The 17,246-nt window shown below is 43.1% G+C and overlaps 1 protein-coding gene across 1 annotated transcript in view; it reads right to left on the bottom strand.

Annotated features, from left to right (window-relative positions):
- LOC111977375 (probable E3 ubiquitin-protein ligase HECTD2) overlaps window positions 1–17,246 on the bottom strand; it is a 45,521-nt gene that overhangs the window by 7,798 nt on the left and 20,477 nt on the right. Inside the window, exons 13-18 of the mRNA XM_024006763.3 lie at window positions 14,004–14,136; window positions 13,464–13,552; window positions 9,122–9,280; window positions 3,668–3,742; window positions 3,455–3,542; window positions 3,205–3,311 (exon numbers count right to left, since the gene is read on the bottom strand). Of these exons, the coding sequence (XP_023862531.1) occupies window positions 3,205–3,311; window positions 3,455–3,542; window positions 3,668–3,742; window positions 9,122–9,280; window positions 13,464–13,552; window positions 14,004–14,136 (651 nt within the window). The remainder of the gene's footprint in view (window positions 1–3,204; window positions 3,312–3,454; window positions 3,543–3,667; window positions 3,743–9,121; window positions 9,281–13,463; window positions 13,553–14,003; window positions 14,137–17,246) is intronic.

The following is a 17,246-nucleotide window of genomic DNA, read 5'->3' as shown; positions in this document are numbered from 1 at the left end:
CCAGTGCGCCTCCACGGCCCAGTGTATCCGGTGCCTCGGCCAAGGAAGAGGCCTCCTGCATGTCTCCCCAGCCTGGTGAGTCCTGTGCCTGTGCTAAGCCCTAACCCCCCTGCATGTCTCCCCAGCCTGGTGAGTCCTGTGCCTTCTCCTGTGTCCCTCCACTCCAGTGATGATCCATGGCACGAAGCCTCCAGTGATGATCCATGGCAAGAAGCCTCCAGTGATGATCCATGGCACGAAGCCTCCAGTGATGATCCATGGCAAGAAGCCTCCAGTGATGATCCATAGCACGAAGCCTGCAGTGATGATCCATGGCACGAAGCCTCCAGTGATGATCCATGGCACGAAGCCTCCAGTGAGGATCCATGGCACGAAGCCTCCAGTGAGGAGTTATGGCACGAGGCCTCCAGCGACGCCCGTCAGTACAGAACCTCTAGCAACGCCCTCTAATCCGGAGCCTCCAGCGTCGCCCTCTAGTCCAGAGCCTCCAGCGTCGCCCTCTAGTCCGGAGCCTCCAGCGACGCCCTCTAGTCCGGAGCCTCCAGCAACGCTCTCTAGTCCGGAGCCTCCAGCGACGCCCTCTAGTCCGGAGCCTCCAGCGACGGGCTTCAGTCCGGAGCTGCCAGAGACGGGCTKCAGTCCGGAGCTGCCAGTGTCGCCCTCCTGTCCGGAGCTGCCAGAGTCGCCCTCCTGTCCGGAGCTGCCAGAGTCGCCCTCCTGTCCGGGGCCTGCTGCGAGGGTTCCCAGTCCGGGGTCGGAGGCGAGGCGCTCTAGAGGCGCCACCTAAGTGGGCCAAGCCAGAGGTGGAGCGGGGTCTACGTCCCACACCAGAGCCGCCACCGCGGTGAAATGCCCACCCAGACCCTCCCCTATACGTTCAGGTTTTGCGGCCGGAGTCTGCACCTTTGGGGGGGGGGGTGTACTGTCACGCCCTGACCTTAGTTCCTTTTTTATGTCTCTATTTTGGTTTGGTCAGGGCGTGAGTTGGGGTGGGCATTCTATGTCTGGTGTTCTATGTTGTCTATTTCTTTGTGTTTGGCCGTGTGTGGTTCTCAATCAGAGGCAGCTGTCTATCGTTGTCTCTGATTGAGAACCATACTTAGGTAGCCTGTTCCCACCTGTGTTTGTGGGTAGTTTTCTGTTTTTTGTATTGCACCTTGCAGAACTGTTCGTTTGTCGTTTTTTTGTTTTTTTGTTCTAGTATTCGTATTTATTAAAAGGATTATGAATACTTACCACGCTGCACCTTGGTCTTCTCCTTCTCCCGACGATGTTCGTTACATAATCATGTCAATTTTTATTTATTCTAATTGATTGATTACTTGGTGTAGTCCAGGGGTACTCAAATACTATTTGAAAAGGTCCAGTCACACAAATGTCCTAGGTGGAAAAGGTCTGGATTGATATGGTAATTGATCAGTGTAGTAACAAACTTCAACCCCAACACAAGCACYGTCCAAGACACAAACTGATTACACTGCTCTTATTGTTGGAGAGAAAATGTTGTAGTTTTAAAGATTATTTCCTGCTATTCTACACATTTTGCCATTTCTTAATGTGTTCATATGTTATCTGAGTGACTCAAACATTACAACAAAATCGTATTTTTTGGTGGGGACCCGTGGTCCGTACGGGTCTGGATACGGACCGCGGCCTGCCTATCAAAGACGGTTGGTGTGGTCCATCTTTCACTCATTGTTAGTTCCACAATATGCCGATCGGTTTCTGTCAGCAGGTCAGCAAGGAAACAGTTAATTAGCTAATGGGAAAGCAACTGATAACGACCAGAGAGAGCCAGATCCTCCCATGTCAAACCATGCAAATCTAACCATAAAGCTGGCCTGGTTCTGCATGAATACAGAAGCTTTGTGGTCTGTCTGATTTATATTCGTGGAAGGACGTCACTCTTGTCATTTATTGTGGTTCCCACGTACACTTTCTATAGGCCACTCATACGAGCCTCCCCCTTATGGCCCAAAGAGCCCTGGTTACAGGGTGGAGACAGAGCACACAAAAATCCCTGTTAGGACGCCTATGTCAAGAGAGGGGGAGGGGAGCTCTGTGAACACATTTAGCAGSCAGCGAGGAACAGTACACTCACTCACACACCTTCATGCACACACAGCCTAGCCTCAACTCCTCATTGCCTCTCTGTAAAATGTAAATGCAAAATGGACCTCACGTTTCTCCCTATGCTGCCTAATCAGGAACTTTCTACATGAGTTGAACACTATTGACACTTCAAACAGGACCAGCTGGCACTGAAATGCAGCACAACAAATTATGTCCTTTCACTTTCAGTGATACACACTAAAAAAGAATGGTTCTAAATAATACCAGATAGTGGTTCTTTGGCTTTTAACCCTAGCAGAACCCTTTTTTGAAGGTTCTATAAAGAACCATACTCATAAGGTTCTAAATGGAACCTGTAAGCTGTTATAAATAACTATTTCCTAAGGTTCTATAAAGAACCATTAAAAAAGTTATATACAGTATATAGCACCAAAAARGTGTTCCGGTATGGTTATAACCCTTTTTTGTCACACCCTGATCTGGTTCACCTGTCTTTGTGATTGTTTCCACCCCCCTCCAGGTGTCGCTCATCATCCCCTGTGTATTTATACCTGTGTTCTCTGGTTGTCTGTTGCTAGTTCGTTTTGTTTCGTCAAGCCTACCAGCGGTTTTCCCTCTGTTCCTGTCTCTCGATTGTTCCTGTTTTCTAGTTTTCCCGGTTTTGACCTTTTCTGCTTGCCCTGACCCTGCTTGCCGTCCTGTACCTTTGCCCCACTTATCTGGATTACTGACCTCTGCCTACCCTGACTGCCGTCCTGTACCTTTGCCCCACCTATCTGGATTACTGACCCCTGCCTGCCCTTGACCTGTCTCACTAAACCCAGAAGCCAGCTGCACCAATGTGTCAGAGGAAACACTGTACAACTGGAAACCGTGTCAGCGTGCATGCACCCGGCCCGCCACAGGAGTTGTTATAGCACAATGGGACAAGGACATCCTGGCCGGCCAAACCCTCCCCTACCACAGACGACGCTGGGCCAATTGTGCGCCGCCTCATGGGTCTCTCGGTCGCGGCCGGCTGCAACACAGCCTGGGTTCGAACCCGAATCTGTAGTGACGCCTCAAGCACTGGGATGCAGTGCCTTAGACGACTGTGCCACTCGGGAAGCCCAAAAGTCTTGACATTCTTACCATCAAAGCGTCGGAGGCGCACACACTGTGGAAGCCATAGTAGAAGGTAGTAAACTGCCTGTAAATGGACTTATTCAGCAGGAAATCTACGTACAGCTGGACATACTCTGCAAAGACAAGAATAATCAAACAATCAACTATGAGAGAACAAACAATTGCCACATAGTCTGAAAGGCAGTGTACTGTTAGATATCCCAAGCTACTGAAGGACAGTGGTCTTTTCTCTGGCATCTGTCTACTTCTCACTTACCCTTCCTGTTCTGGTTGGTGACAGGAATCTTATCTCCTCCCGGTTTCAGATTGTAGGACTTGATCACACCTAATTCTTCCTGCGACACCTAAAATAACATTCATCACATTAGTGGAGCGCTTCCCTTGTGCTGTCACAGTATGTATTATGGTGATGTCAAATATATTATGTTTCATAAGTGTTATTGTGTATAAGAATTTGTGTTTTCCCCACCTGAAAAGTAGTACTGAAGTCCTCCTCCACGTTGCCTTCGTAACTGAGAAGTTCTGCCAGCCCATGAGAAAGATCCTGAAACACGAGATCAAATCTTTAAGCATGGCTTTTTATATAGATTGCAACCAATCTTTATGAAGCATATATACCTTCTTCTTCTTCTAAATCTGTAAAGAGGGAAAAAAAGCATCTTGCCATTTGAAAGTGCCACGGTGGAAACTTCTGCCTCATACAGCACAGAACACTATGTTCATAGAATGTTTTATGGAGGAAAATCTGACTTCATTTCACTATTGATACTTCTAATGACTGACTTCTCTTTTGTGTGACATTGTAAGAACAAACAACAAGAGCACCATGTAAAGCCTTTGCCAATACACAATCTAGAACACGTATTGAGGAAACAAAATAACCATTATATGGTGTATGCATGGTACATGATTTGTTGTAGTTGATTTGATTAGGATCCACATTAGTGCTACAGAGGAACTTGGGAAAATGACAACTGGTCCAGAACAAGGCAGCACAGTTGGCTCTTAAATGTACAGGTAGAGCTAATATTAATAATTTGCATGTCAATCTCTCATGGCTCAAAGTAGAGGAGTGATCGACTTCATCACTACTTGTTTTTGTAAGAAGTTTTGACATGTTGAATGCACCGAGGTGTCTGTTTAAACTACTAGCACACAGCTCAGACACCCATGCATACCCCACAAGACATGCCACCAGAGGTCTCTTCACATGTCCAGAACAGACCATGGGACAGTACTATATAGAGCCATGACTACATGGAACTCTATTCCACATCAAGTAACATACGCAAGCAGTAGAATCAGATTTGAAAAACAGATAAAAATATACCTTATGGAACAGCGGGGACTGTGAAGAGACACAAACACAGGCACAGGCACACGATAACACATGGATTTTGTATTGTAGATATGTGGTAGTAGAGTAGTGGCCTGAGGGCACACACTTAATGTGTTGTGAAATCTGTTGTGAATGTATTGTAATGTTTTTCAAATTGTATAACTACCTTAATTTTGCTGGACCCCAGGAAGAGTACATGAGAGTACAGCTAATGGGGATCCATAAAAAACACAAATACAAATCCAAATTAGCCAATGCCAATGGCGACAGGTAGTCTTACTGGGGTCTGACACTTAACGACAATACATCTAGCAATTACACATACATTATATATATAAAAGTATTTGGAGAGCCCTTCAAATTAGTGGATTCGGCTATTTCAGCCACACCCGTTGGTGACAGGTTTATACATTTTTTGCACACCGTCATGCAATCTCCATAGACAAACATTGTCAGTAGAATGGCCTGACTGAAGAGCTCAGTGACTTTCAATGTGGCACTGTCATAGGATGCCACCTTTCCAACAAGTCAGTTCATCAAATTTCTGCCCTGCTAGAGCTGCCCCGGTCAACTGTAAGTGCTCAGCCACGAAGTGGTAGGCCACACAAGCTAACAGAATGGGACCGCCAAGTGCTGAAGCGCATTAAAAACTTTCTGTCTTCGGTTTCAACACCGAGTTTCAAACTGCCTATGGAAGCATTATCAGCACAATAACTGTTCGTTCGGAAGCTTCATGAAATGGGTTTCAATGGCAGACCTAAAATCACCATGTGCAGTGCCAAGCGTCGGTGTAAAGCTCGCAGCCATTGGACTCTGGAGCAGTGGAAACAAGTTCTCTGGAGTGATGAATCACGCATCACCATCTAGCAGTCCGACTGACGAATCTGGGTTTGGCGAATGCCAGGAGAACGATACCTGTCCGAATGCATAGTGCCAACTATAAAGTTTGGTGGAGGAGGCATAATGGTCTGAGGCTGTTTTTCATGGTTCGGGCTAGGCCCCTTAGTTCCATTGAAGGGAAATCTTTACACTACAGCATACAATGGCATTGTAGACGATTCTGTGCTTCCAACTTTGTGGCAACAGTTTGGGGAAGGTCCTTTCCTGTTTTAGCATGACAATGCCCCCACGAACAAAGCGAGGTCAATATAGAAATGGTTTGTCGGGATCGATGTGGAAGAACTGGACTGGCCTGCACAGCGTCCTGACCTCAACTCCATTCAACACCTTTGGGATGAATTGGAATGCAGACTGCGAGCCAGGCCTAATTGCCCAACACCAGAGCCCGACCTCACTAATGCTCTTGTCGCTGAATGGAAGCAAGTCCCTGTAGCAATGTTCCAACATCTATTGGAAAGCCTTCCCAGAAGAGTGGTTGCTGTTATAGCAGAAAAAGRGGGACCAACTCCATATTAATGCCCACGATTTTGGAATGAGATGTTCAACGAGCACGTGTCCACATACTTTTGGTCRTGTAGTTTACATGTCAGTACATGCACACAAAAAGTAGGCGTTGTGCCGTGCGTGAGGTGTTGCTTTATTTGTTTTTTGAAACCAAGTTTGCTGTTCACTTGTGAAATATGAGATGGGAGTTCTATGGCTCTGTATAATACTGTACATTTCCTTGAATTTGTTCTGGACTTTTGGGGAATGTGAAAAGACCCCTGGTGGCATGTCTGGTGGGGTAAGTGTRTGTGTCAGTGCTCTGTTTAAGTTGACTATGCAAACAATTTGGAACATTTAATGTTTCTTATTWAAAAAAATACCRACGCAGTCAGTCTTCCCTCAACTCTTAGCCAAGAGAGACTGGCATGCATAGTATTAATATTTGCCCTCTGATTACAATGAAGAGTAAGACATGCCACTCTGTTCTGGGCAAGCTGCAGCTTAACTACTGTAGCTCCTTCTTTGCAGCACTTGATCATATTTTTTTATTTTATTTAACTTGGCAAGTCAGATAAGAACAAATTCTTATTTACAATGACAGCCTAGGAACAGTGGGTAAACTGCCTTGTTCAGAGGCAGAACAACATCGTTTTACCTTGTGGGCTCGGGGATTCGATCCAGCAACACTTTCTGTTACTGGCCTAATTCTCTAACCACTAAGCTACCTGCCACCCCATATGACTGGACAATATCAAGATAAGATAAAACTAGAGCCTGCAGGACTTGCTTTGTGGAGTGTGGTGTCTCTTTATCACGGACAGACCTCTCCCCATCTTTACACAACCATTGATCAATATATTTTGACCATGACAGTTTACAATCTAAGGTAACACCAATAAATTTTGTCTCCTTAATGTGGTCAACAGCCACACCACTCATTACCAGATTCAGCTGAGGTCTAGAACTTAGGGAATGATTTGTACCAAATACAATGACATCACTGTGATTATGCTATTCCAATCCATACCTTAGAACATAGTCACACAAAATATATTTTACAATGCAAAAGCAATCATTCGAAGAACAATGACATGTGTTTGACGTCAGTGCTGATCAGTCTTTTTAAAGAACTTGTGGTAGCTTTTTCCYTGTCCTCCTCCAATTTAGGAAAAAGTATTCAACAGAGGCCGTTATGTAAGCTAAGACAAGGCCAACTGCCCAGTACAGACCAACATCTGGCAAGGCTGCGCAGCGCAATGTTTATTAATTTAACTAGGCAAGTCAGTTAAGAACAAATTCTTATTTATAATGACGGCCTACCCCGGCCAAACCCTTACGACACTGGGCCAGTTGTTTTCTGCCCAATCTCAGCTGGTTGTGATACAGCCTGGAATCGAACCAGGGTCTGTAGTGACACCTCTAAAACTGAGATGCAGTCATTCAGACCGCTGCGCCACTCGGGAGCCCAATGAGATAAGATGCATACTGAATAGAAAGCTACACAATTACACCAAAAGCAGTTTAATACTAGWCTTAGTGACAGTAATGTATTGTGTGCATACAAGTAAACAGTATATAATTAACATAGAGTTTGTAACAGTTTGTAATAGTGAGTTTGTAGAGATTGCAAGTGGCGATGTGCATACGTTAGGTTTGAGAGCCCTCTGCTGGTGAATATTGGAAAATGTCAGTACTTCAATCACTTTCAATAGCAACTCAAAAATCTACATATTATGTGAAACTACATGATTATATAAGGAAATATTATGTCAACAAAGCATAACATTGATGGCAATTGCAGAACATGTCATGCCACGTGAAGTGTATCTCTCCTCCCTAATCCTCCTCCTTAACTACAGCTGGCATCATTCAACCCCCCTGATCAATAAAAMATGTTGCCATCACCAGGAGAGCTTCATCAGCAGTGTTAGACTGCTAGGTGTGACATCTGTGGGTAGGAATCTATCACTGGTGTGTCTGAGGTGATGGTGGGAGTCCAGCCTGGCACCTCTGAGACCTAGCCAAATCACTCCCATCTCACTTTGGCAGCAGCCACACTGTTATGAGACTGGTGGCAGGGTGAGACTGGGACCGTATGGAGTGTGAACCTGGTTGATTATCTCACACTCCTGTGGCGCACGGCACAAACACTTCGACACCACGCGTCAACAAATAGCACAATATATGACTCCCTAAACTACAAGCACATTACTGACATTATGATGCCTTTATTCCTTCACATATTGTTCAGCTATAAGTAGGAACAGGGGCATATTGGAGTTAATTTTAGCAGATGTTGCTTCAATATATCSACATMATTTTCCTTCCTCACGATGCCATCTATTTTGTGAAGTGCATCAGTCCCTCCTGCAGCAAATCACCCCCACAACATGATGCTGCCACCCCCGTGCTTCACGGTTGGGATGGTGTTCTTCGGCTTGCAAGCCTCCCCCTTTTTCCTCCAAACATAACGATGGTCATTATGGCCAAACAGTTCTAGGTTTGTTTCATCAGACCAGAGGACATTTCTCCAAAAAGTACGATCTTTGTCTTTTTTACTGTGGATATAGATACTTTTGTACCTGTTTCCTCCAGCATCTTCACAAGGTCCTTTTCTGTTGTTCTGGGATTGATTCGCACTTTTCGCACCAAAGTACCTTCATCTCTAGGAGACAGAACGCGTCTTCTTCCTGAGCGAAATTCAACTTAGTGTATGTAAACTTCTGACCCACTGGAATTGTGATACTGTGAATTATATGTGAAATAATCCGTCTAAAAACAATTGTTGGAAAAATTACTTGTGTCATGCACAAAGTAGATGTTCTAACCGACTTGCCAAAACTATAGTTAGTTAACAAGAAATTTGTGGAGTGGTTGAAAAACAAGTTTTAATGACTCCAACCTAAGTGTATGTAAACTTCCGACTTCAACTGTACATCCATATTCATATACTGTACAAATCAACACTTTACCCTTCAGAGAAAATCTTAATCATTCTAAAATGTCCTCTCATAAGCATCACGTCCATTCATTTGATTGTAGAAATAATTATCCTTAAAAAGAGGAGTACTGTGTAAGTATACAAATGTTTCATTGACTACTGCAATCAATATTCTTGTACTTGTGATCGTTAGGAGAAGAGTGCAGTGTAATGGGAAAGAATGCCAGTGAGAGTCACAGCTTGTGTTGTGTACATACAGGCATGACCTGCTGCAGGTCGTCCAGGGTGAGGGTCGCCATGCCAACGGGGGGATCGAGGTCACACGGCACCACGGGCAGGGTCAGCAGCTTCTTGTAGACACAGGGTGGGAAGCTGATGTCCAGCGTGATGCTGTTGTAGACGGCCAGTCCCATAAGCTGACACATATCAAGTTGAGGGTGTATCAAAGTCTATGGTAAGGCGGTATTTGCAAAAGAAAGCAATTACCTTCCAACACCAAATGACTCAAGGTTATCATTAAGAGAACTCATATACACCACTTGAAGAACAGATTAAAATGTGGTTAGTTATATTCCTTTAATGTAGCATAGCAGTATTGTGCTCCTGAGTTCTTTATACTTCGTAACAACGACAGCATTTTATACTAGCTTCACAGACCCTGCAGTGTGTGGTAATGATCACAATTATCACTCGATTAACACAGTATTTCGCCATGTATATTGGCTAGTAGCAGATCTGAAGAGCGAATATAAACAGCAGGTGTATTATGCATTTACAATGAAATTGGACGGAGCCTGAACTCCTAAAGTGGTTCCAGCTGCTTCTGGCAGATCTCACTTCATGTGTCGCCCATATGGAACTTCTGTGGGAGAGGCTAAGCTGCAGAGCTCCCTAGCTTGCTAAATAGATGAATAGAGTTTGCTTCAACTTATATTGGCGCAGACTTGGGGAAAATTCCATGGGAACTGAGAAGCGGAGAATGAAAATCAGACCGCTCCAGCCAGACTTGCAGCCCACAAAATAAGACAAAACAGAACCTTTCCGTTTTTATCACTATTTCTCTCTCTTCTCTGTTGTGACACGGCATTTTTCATCACTCCGCCCTCCCTGTGGTGTTGGTTGCACAGTTTCAGACAGAGACACATAGCCACTTCAGTGTCGGTCAGTGTGCAGTAATTCTAACCGAGTGGCAGACAGACTGGTGAGGTGGAAGGGGTGCAGGGGTATGTGGGTGGACTAGCTCAGGCTGGCTGAACATGCCTCAGGCAAGGAGGGGACAGCAGACAATGGAGAGAGGTAAGGCCAGGACACGGCCCTGGCTCCTGGCTACTGGCTGCCTCTGTGTCTGCCTCATCACTTCTGATTGTGCAACTTGGCGAGATTCGAGTCAGCCGTACCCAAGGGGAGAGCCACGTGCGCACAAGCTGCGACTCCCAACGCACACTGACTGTCGTCTCTGTAGAACACCCAGAAAGTGCTGAATACATGGTAGTGTCATTCCACCAATAGCGGGCCCTTTTGGTAGTGTTATTCTGGAAACCTTTTTAAATATATACAGTAGCAGTCAAAGTCTGGACACACCTATTCACAGGTTTTTCTTAATTTTTTACTATTTTCTATATTGTATAATATTAGCGAAAACATCAAAACTATGAAATAACACATATGGAATCATGTAGTAATCAAAAAAGTGTTAAACAAATCAAAATATATTCAAAGTAGCCACTCTTTGCCTTGAGGACAGCTTTGCACACTCTTGGCATTCTCTCAACCAGCTTCATGAGGCAGTCACCTGGAATGCATTTCAATGAACAGGTGTGCCTTCTTAAAAGTTAATTTGTGGAATTTCTTTCCTTCTTAATGAGTTTGAGCCAATCAGTTGTTTTGTGACAAGGTAGGTGTGGTATACAGAAGATAGCCCTATTTGGTAAAAGACCAAGTCCATATTATGGCAATAACAGCTCAAATAAGCAAAGAGAAACAACAGTCCATCATTACTTTAAGACATGAAAGTCAGTCAATACGGAAAATGTTAAGAACTTTGAAAGTTTCTTCAAGTGCAGTCGCAAAAACCATCAAGCGCTATGATGAAACTGGCTCTCATGAGGAACACCACAGGAAAAGAAGACCCAGAGTTACCTCTGCTGCAGAGGATAAGTTCATTAGAGTTACCATCCTCAGAAATTGCAGCCCAAATAAATGCTTCACAGAGTTCAAGTAACAGACACATCTCAATATCAACTGTTCAGAGGAGACCGCGTGAATCAGGCCTTCATGGTCGAATTGCTACAAAGAAACCACTACTAAAGGACACCAATAAGAAGAAAAGACTTGCTTGGTCCAAGAAACATGAGCAATGGACATTAGACTGGTGGAAATCCGTCCTTTGGTCTAATGAGTCTAAATGTGCAATTTTTGGTTCCAACTGCTGTGTCAGTAGGTGAACGGAGTAGGTGAATGGATGATCTCCGCATGTGTGGTTCCCACCGTGGAGCATGGAGGAGGAGGTGTGATGGTGTGGGGGTCCTTTGCTGGTGACACTGTCTGTGATTTACTTAGAATTCAAGGCACACTTAACCAGCATGGCTACCACAGCACTCTGCAGGGATACGCCATCCCATCTAGTTTGCACTTAGTGGGACTATCATTTGTTTTTCAACAGGACAATGATCCAACACACCTCCAGGCTGTGTAAGGGATTTTTGACCAAGAAGGAGCGTGATGGAGTGCTGCATCAGATGACCTTGCCTCCACAATCACCCGTCCACAACCCAATAATATATATATTTTTTTACCTTTATTTTACTAGGCAGGTCAGTTAAGAACAAATTCGTATTTTCAATGACAGCCTAGGAACAGTAGTTTAACTGCCTTTTTCAGGGACAGAACAACAGATTTTTCCCTTGTCAGCTCGGGGATTCAATCTAGCAACCTTCTGGTTACTAGTCCAACACTCTAACCACTAGGCTACCTGCTGCCCCAATTGAGATGGTTAAGGATGAGTTGGACCGCAGAGTGGAGAAAAAGCAACCAACAAGTGCTCAGCAAGACTGTTGAAAAAGCATTCCTCATGAAGCTGGTTGAGAGAGTGCCAAGAGTGTGCAAAGCTGTCATCAAGGCAAAAGGTGGCTACTTTGAAGAATTTGTTTAACATTTTTTTGTTTACTACATGATTCCATGTGTTATTTCAAAGTTTTGATGTCTTCACTATTATTCTACAATATTAGAAAATAGTACAAATAAAGAAAAACCTTTGAATGAATAGGTGTGTCCAAACTTTTGACTGGTACTGTATTTCATCAAATTTTAAAAGTAGACTCAGCGATATAACGTAGATGCAGAAAGTAAACAGCATAGTTGGTCAATTTCCGCCACGGAAACGTGGCTACCACACTTTGAACAGCGAGATGTGAACAGATACTGTGCGTGACTGTGTGAGAGCGAAGTCGTGCATCTCACTCATCTCAATATTTGCTGTGGTTCTCGTGGCACCATTAGCATTCTGTCATAAAGAGCCCATGGTCAACATTACAACAAACATATTTTCCCATCTACATAGGTTCAACTAATAAAAATGACTATAAAAGGTGACAATTAAAGTAACAGTGTTGACTGTAACAAGGTTGACAAGGTCATCTTAAATCATCCATAAATCCCCTTGTGACAGGGGGAATGGAAGCTTGTTGTGTACAACAGCGAGGGGCAATTGAATGCAACCCCCACCCCCCCCCCCAGTGTACTTAAAACATCTATGGGTAACAGGGTTTTTCACCACAAAACACCAGAAATTGGCCAAAAAGAGTAGAAACAGCTCACCTGCTTTTAAACTATGATTTAACTATTCAATGTTCAATGTTTCTTATGAACAAAATAATTTTAAAACGAATAGTTGTACCATACTAAAAATAGTTCATTTCACAAGTAGGGCTTTACAATTATGGTGAAAACCTGGGAAAATGTGGGTCTTAAGTAGGCTCTAATCTTCAAAGAAATCTGACAAACATGAAGTAGGACATGTCAAAATGGAGATTTTATGAGAAAACAACTAAATGATTTGAATGAAAACAAACTACTATTGAAATGTTAACATGATTTAGTTTAGTTAGAGTGTAGGTGTATATGATCTAGCTGTTACATTCAGTTTTTGATCTAAATAAACACTATGTCACAAGGATATAAAAGACACGCACTCTATTCGTGGAACGACCCAGTAACTGAACACATTCATATTCTGCATGCTTTAGTTATTCTATTAGATTACATCAGATTGCAATGTGCCAAATAGAAAAGCACTGCAGAGTCTCTTCAGTTTAGAAGACGACAAACTGAAGAATTCCCACAAAATTATAGTTCTAAAACTAAAGCTATCATCTGCAAAGCAGCAATTAACCTGGCATAGGGAGAGTGGAGAACCTCGGAGTATCTATGGTAAATGTGCAAAGATTCCCAGGAGTTCTTCCTCACTACGTGACCTGACTAAAACTCCAGGCGCCAGTTACAGAGTACAACATGAGGACTCCAGCTGTACGTTGAGAATCTGTTTACAGTTCGCGAAGGGCTACACAGTACCGTAAATCACGGTATGGTACAAAAGGATACGACTCCGACCAATCGGAACTCGGAGTAGTTGTCACACTTCCAGCTGCTGAACCAGTGACAGTGGGAATCCTTGAAGAACGTAAACATGCCTGCAGAGAGGAGACACAAATACACTCTGCTTAAACACAACTCCACCCAGACATGACATAGACATAAAACACAGGCCTCCGGTCAAAGACAGATAACAAATGTTCTGAATAGAGTACATGGGAATTTAGTTTTTTGGACTGCTAGGTCMCAGACCAAATGGGAGTTACTGTAAATAGAATGGTCAGCTATTGCAGTGCTACACATCTGTCCCAGAACATGAAGATCATACATTTGACTTTTTTTCTTAATTAACAGGTCAGCATTCTTAGTCTGGGTACTGGTTGAGACTGTAGGATGAAGAATAGAAAGCCAGGGCTAAAGGAGAAATACATCTCCTGGACGTATACTGTTATCTATAGAGAAAATAGCAGTGTTGCAAACAAAACAGCTGTAACATCTGGATCTATATGGCAACACATATACCTGATCTGTTTGTCCCATATGTCTCACCGTAGTCTGTGTGAAAGATCTGTCGGACGAGAAGGAGAAACCACTCCTTGGTCAGACCACCCATGTCTAAACCAGCCTCCCCCACAAACGACACTTTCAGCTTCTTCTTCAAGTCTGCTCGATTTCTAGTCAGCTAAAAGCAGGAGAGCAAGTTAAGCTGTGGCCAACTTTCTTGAACTTATCAGAACAAGGCATGCCACATGTCTGAACTTATACAGTTGAAGTTTAAACTTGTTTTTCAACCACTCCACAAATGTCTTGTTAACAAACTATAGTTTTGGCAAGTCAGTTAGGACATCTACTTTGTGCATGACACAAGTCAATTTTCCAACAATTGTTTACAGACAGATTATTTCACCTATAATTCACTGTATCACAATTCCAGTGGGTCAGAAGTTTACATACTGTGCCTTTAAACAGCTTGGAAAATTCCAGAAAATGATGTTATGGTTTTAGAAGCTTCTGATAGGCTAATTGACATCATTTGAGTCAATTGGAGGTGTACCTGTGGATGTATTTCAAGGCCTACCTTCAAACTCAGTGCCTCTTTGCTTGACATCATGGGAACATCTAAAGAAATCAGCCAAGACCTCAGAAAAAATTGTAGACCCCCACAAGTCTGGTTCATCCTTGGGAGCAATTTCCAAACGCATGAAGGTACCACGTTCATCTGTACAAACAATAGTAAGCAAGTATAAACACCATGGGACCACGCAGCCGTCATACCGCTCAGGAAGGAGACGCGTTCTGTCTCCTAGAGATGAACGCACTTTGGTGCGAAAAGTGCAAATCAATCCCAGAACAACAGCAAAGGACCTTGTGAAGATGCTGGAGGAAACAGGTACAAAAGTATCTATATCCACAGTAAAACGAGTCCTATATCGACATACCTGAAAGGCGACTCAGCATGGAAGAAGCCACTGCTCCAAACCGCCATAAAAAAAAGCCAGACTACGGTTTGCAATTGACACATCGGGGAAAAGATCGTACTTTTTGGAGAAATGTCCTCTGTCTGATTAAACAAAAATAGAACTGTTTGGCCATAATGGGCATCGTTATTTTGGATGAAAAAAAGTGGGGGGGCCTTGCAAGCCGAAGAACACCAATCCAACCGTGAAGCACGGGGGTGGCACATCATGTTTGTGGGGTGATTTGGCTGCAGGAGGGAACTGCAAGAGGGACTGGGGCACAAAATAGATGGCATCGTGAGGAAGGAAAATTATGTGGATATATTGAAAGCAACATCTCAAGACATCAGTCAGGAAGTTAAGCTTGGTCGCAAATGGGTCATTCCAAATGGACACGAACCCAAGCATACTTCCAAAGTTGGGTAAATGGCTTTTAATTAAGGACAACAAAAGTCAAGGTATTGGAAGTGGCCCTCAAAAGCCCTGACCTCATCCTATACGAAAAAGTCTGTGGGCAGAACTGAAAAAGTGGTGTGCGAGCAAGGAGGGCGCTACAAACCTTGACTCAGTTACACCAGCCCTCAGGAGGAATGGGCCAAAATTCACCCAACATTTTTTTTTTTTTTTTTTTTTTTTATTTTTTTTTTTTCTTTTATTGTGGAAGCTTGTGGAAGGATACCCCGAAATATTTGATCCAAGTTAAACAATTTAAAGGCAACACTACCAAAATAAACTAATTGAGTGCATGTAACCTTCTGACCCACTGGAATGTTGAGAAATAAAAGCTGAATATAAATATATTCTCTACTATTATTCTGAATTCACATTCTTAAAATAGTGTGATTCCTAACTGCACGCTAAGACAGGGGATTTTTACTAGGATAAATGTAGGAATGTGAAAAACTGAGTTAAATGTCATTTGCTAGGTGTTATGTAAACTTCCGACTCCAAACTGTACATACCTTTGGATGTTTTCAGTTTGAAATGCACTGCATGGAAAGCAGCCTGAAATAACTGAATTATATGAACTGAATGCTCTTACATTATTGCATACCAAAATAGTACTCAAGCCTCTCCTTCCAGGGCTGTCTTCTAAATAATGTTTTTTCTGTGTGTCTGTTTTTGGGAATATGGCTATTACCTCATCCATGAGTCACGACCAGCTGCAGCCGTCGGACTTTGATGTTGAGAAGAGCAAGCCTCATTCCACTCGCTGTCTGCGAGACAGCTTGTCCACCGGCTTTGCTGAAATAAATAACAACGAGCACTCCCTTATGTTGTTACCACAGACATGATGTTTCAAATTGGACCACTGCTGATTCTGAGAGGGAGAGCGCTTGTTTTCAATCTGATTCAGTGAGATATACACTGTAAATATTTGTAAACTATTGTTTCTTGGTTTTTCCTGACTACAAGATGGACGGAAAAACTTGAGGACCTATACAGTATACACTCAACGATACATAATTATTTTTATAAAATTAACATATACTGTATATACAAAATAATTATATATACAAAATAATATAATATAACAATATACAAAAAATATATATATACAAAATATAATATATAAAAAATAATATATATGTACAAAATAATATACAAATAATATATATATATATGCATTTTCTTACATTAACATAAGGAAGTCACATAATCAATATGACGAATGGTCAGAGTCTGAGAATGTGCAACATCTGTCTGGTTTGACAGTGCATACAATGACCACTGTCAAAGCATGGATGACAAAGGACCCTGTGGCAGTGACCTCTGTCTCAACCTGGCCATGCTGATCATCTGCTGTTCAAAGTCCTTCTGGTACGGCCTTCTTCACCACCGTGGACAGAATGAAGGCGAACTGGCAGAATGTAAACCTGGGAAAAAAAAACCGAGGGGAAAGGCAACAGGGAGGACCGGGAAATTTGGTTATCGATATCGGAAAATAATATTTTGGTATTCATCCCGGGATTGGTGTGATTCTTGGTGTTTGATACTCATTGGAAGAATAGCTGCTGAGTATTTTGATGTGCAATCTGATATCATAAACAATAATCGGTTGTGCTAATGCTGCAACAGCTACACTCAAGAGGGAGCTCTCATTTATTTACAGGAATACAGGAACCATAACAGCAAAGGGGCTGTGAGGAGCATTGTAAGAAGCACTGGTAAACATAAGCCTTGCTCTGATAATATGTCCTGTACACTGGTAGAGTTTTCCTGACTCGTGCCATATTCGATATGTCTTCATGAAGTCCCGTGGTGGTCTCAGTGTGGGCTTGTAGAAGTCAACACAAGGCAAGGATAGGAGTGCTAAAATGATATTTGCTGCACC

This window comes from Salvelinus sp. IW2-2015, linkage group LG18 (genome assembly GCF_002910315.2).
Source record: "Salvelinus sp. IW2-2015 linkage group LG18, ASM291031v2, whole genome shotgun sequence".
Classification (NCBI taxonomy): Eukaryota; Metazoa; Chordata; class Actinopteri; order Salmoniformes; family Salmonidae; genus Salvelinus; species Salvelinus sp. IW2-2015.
The sequence above is the reverse complement of the archived record's forward strand: the minus strand, read 5'-3'. Positions and strand labels throughout refer to the sequence as shown.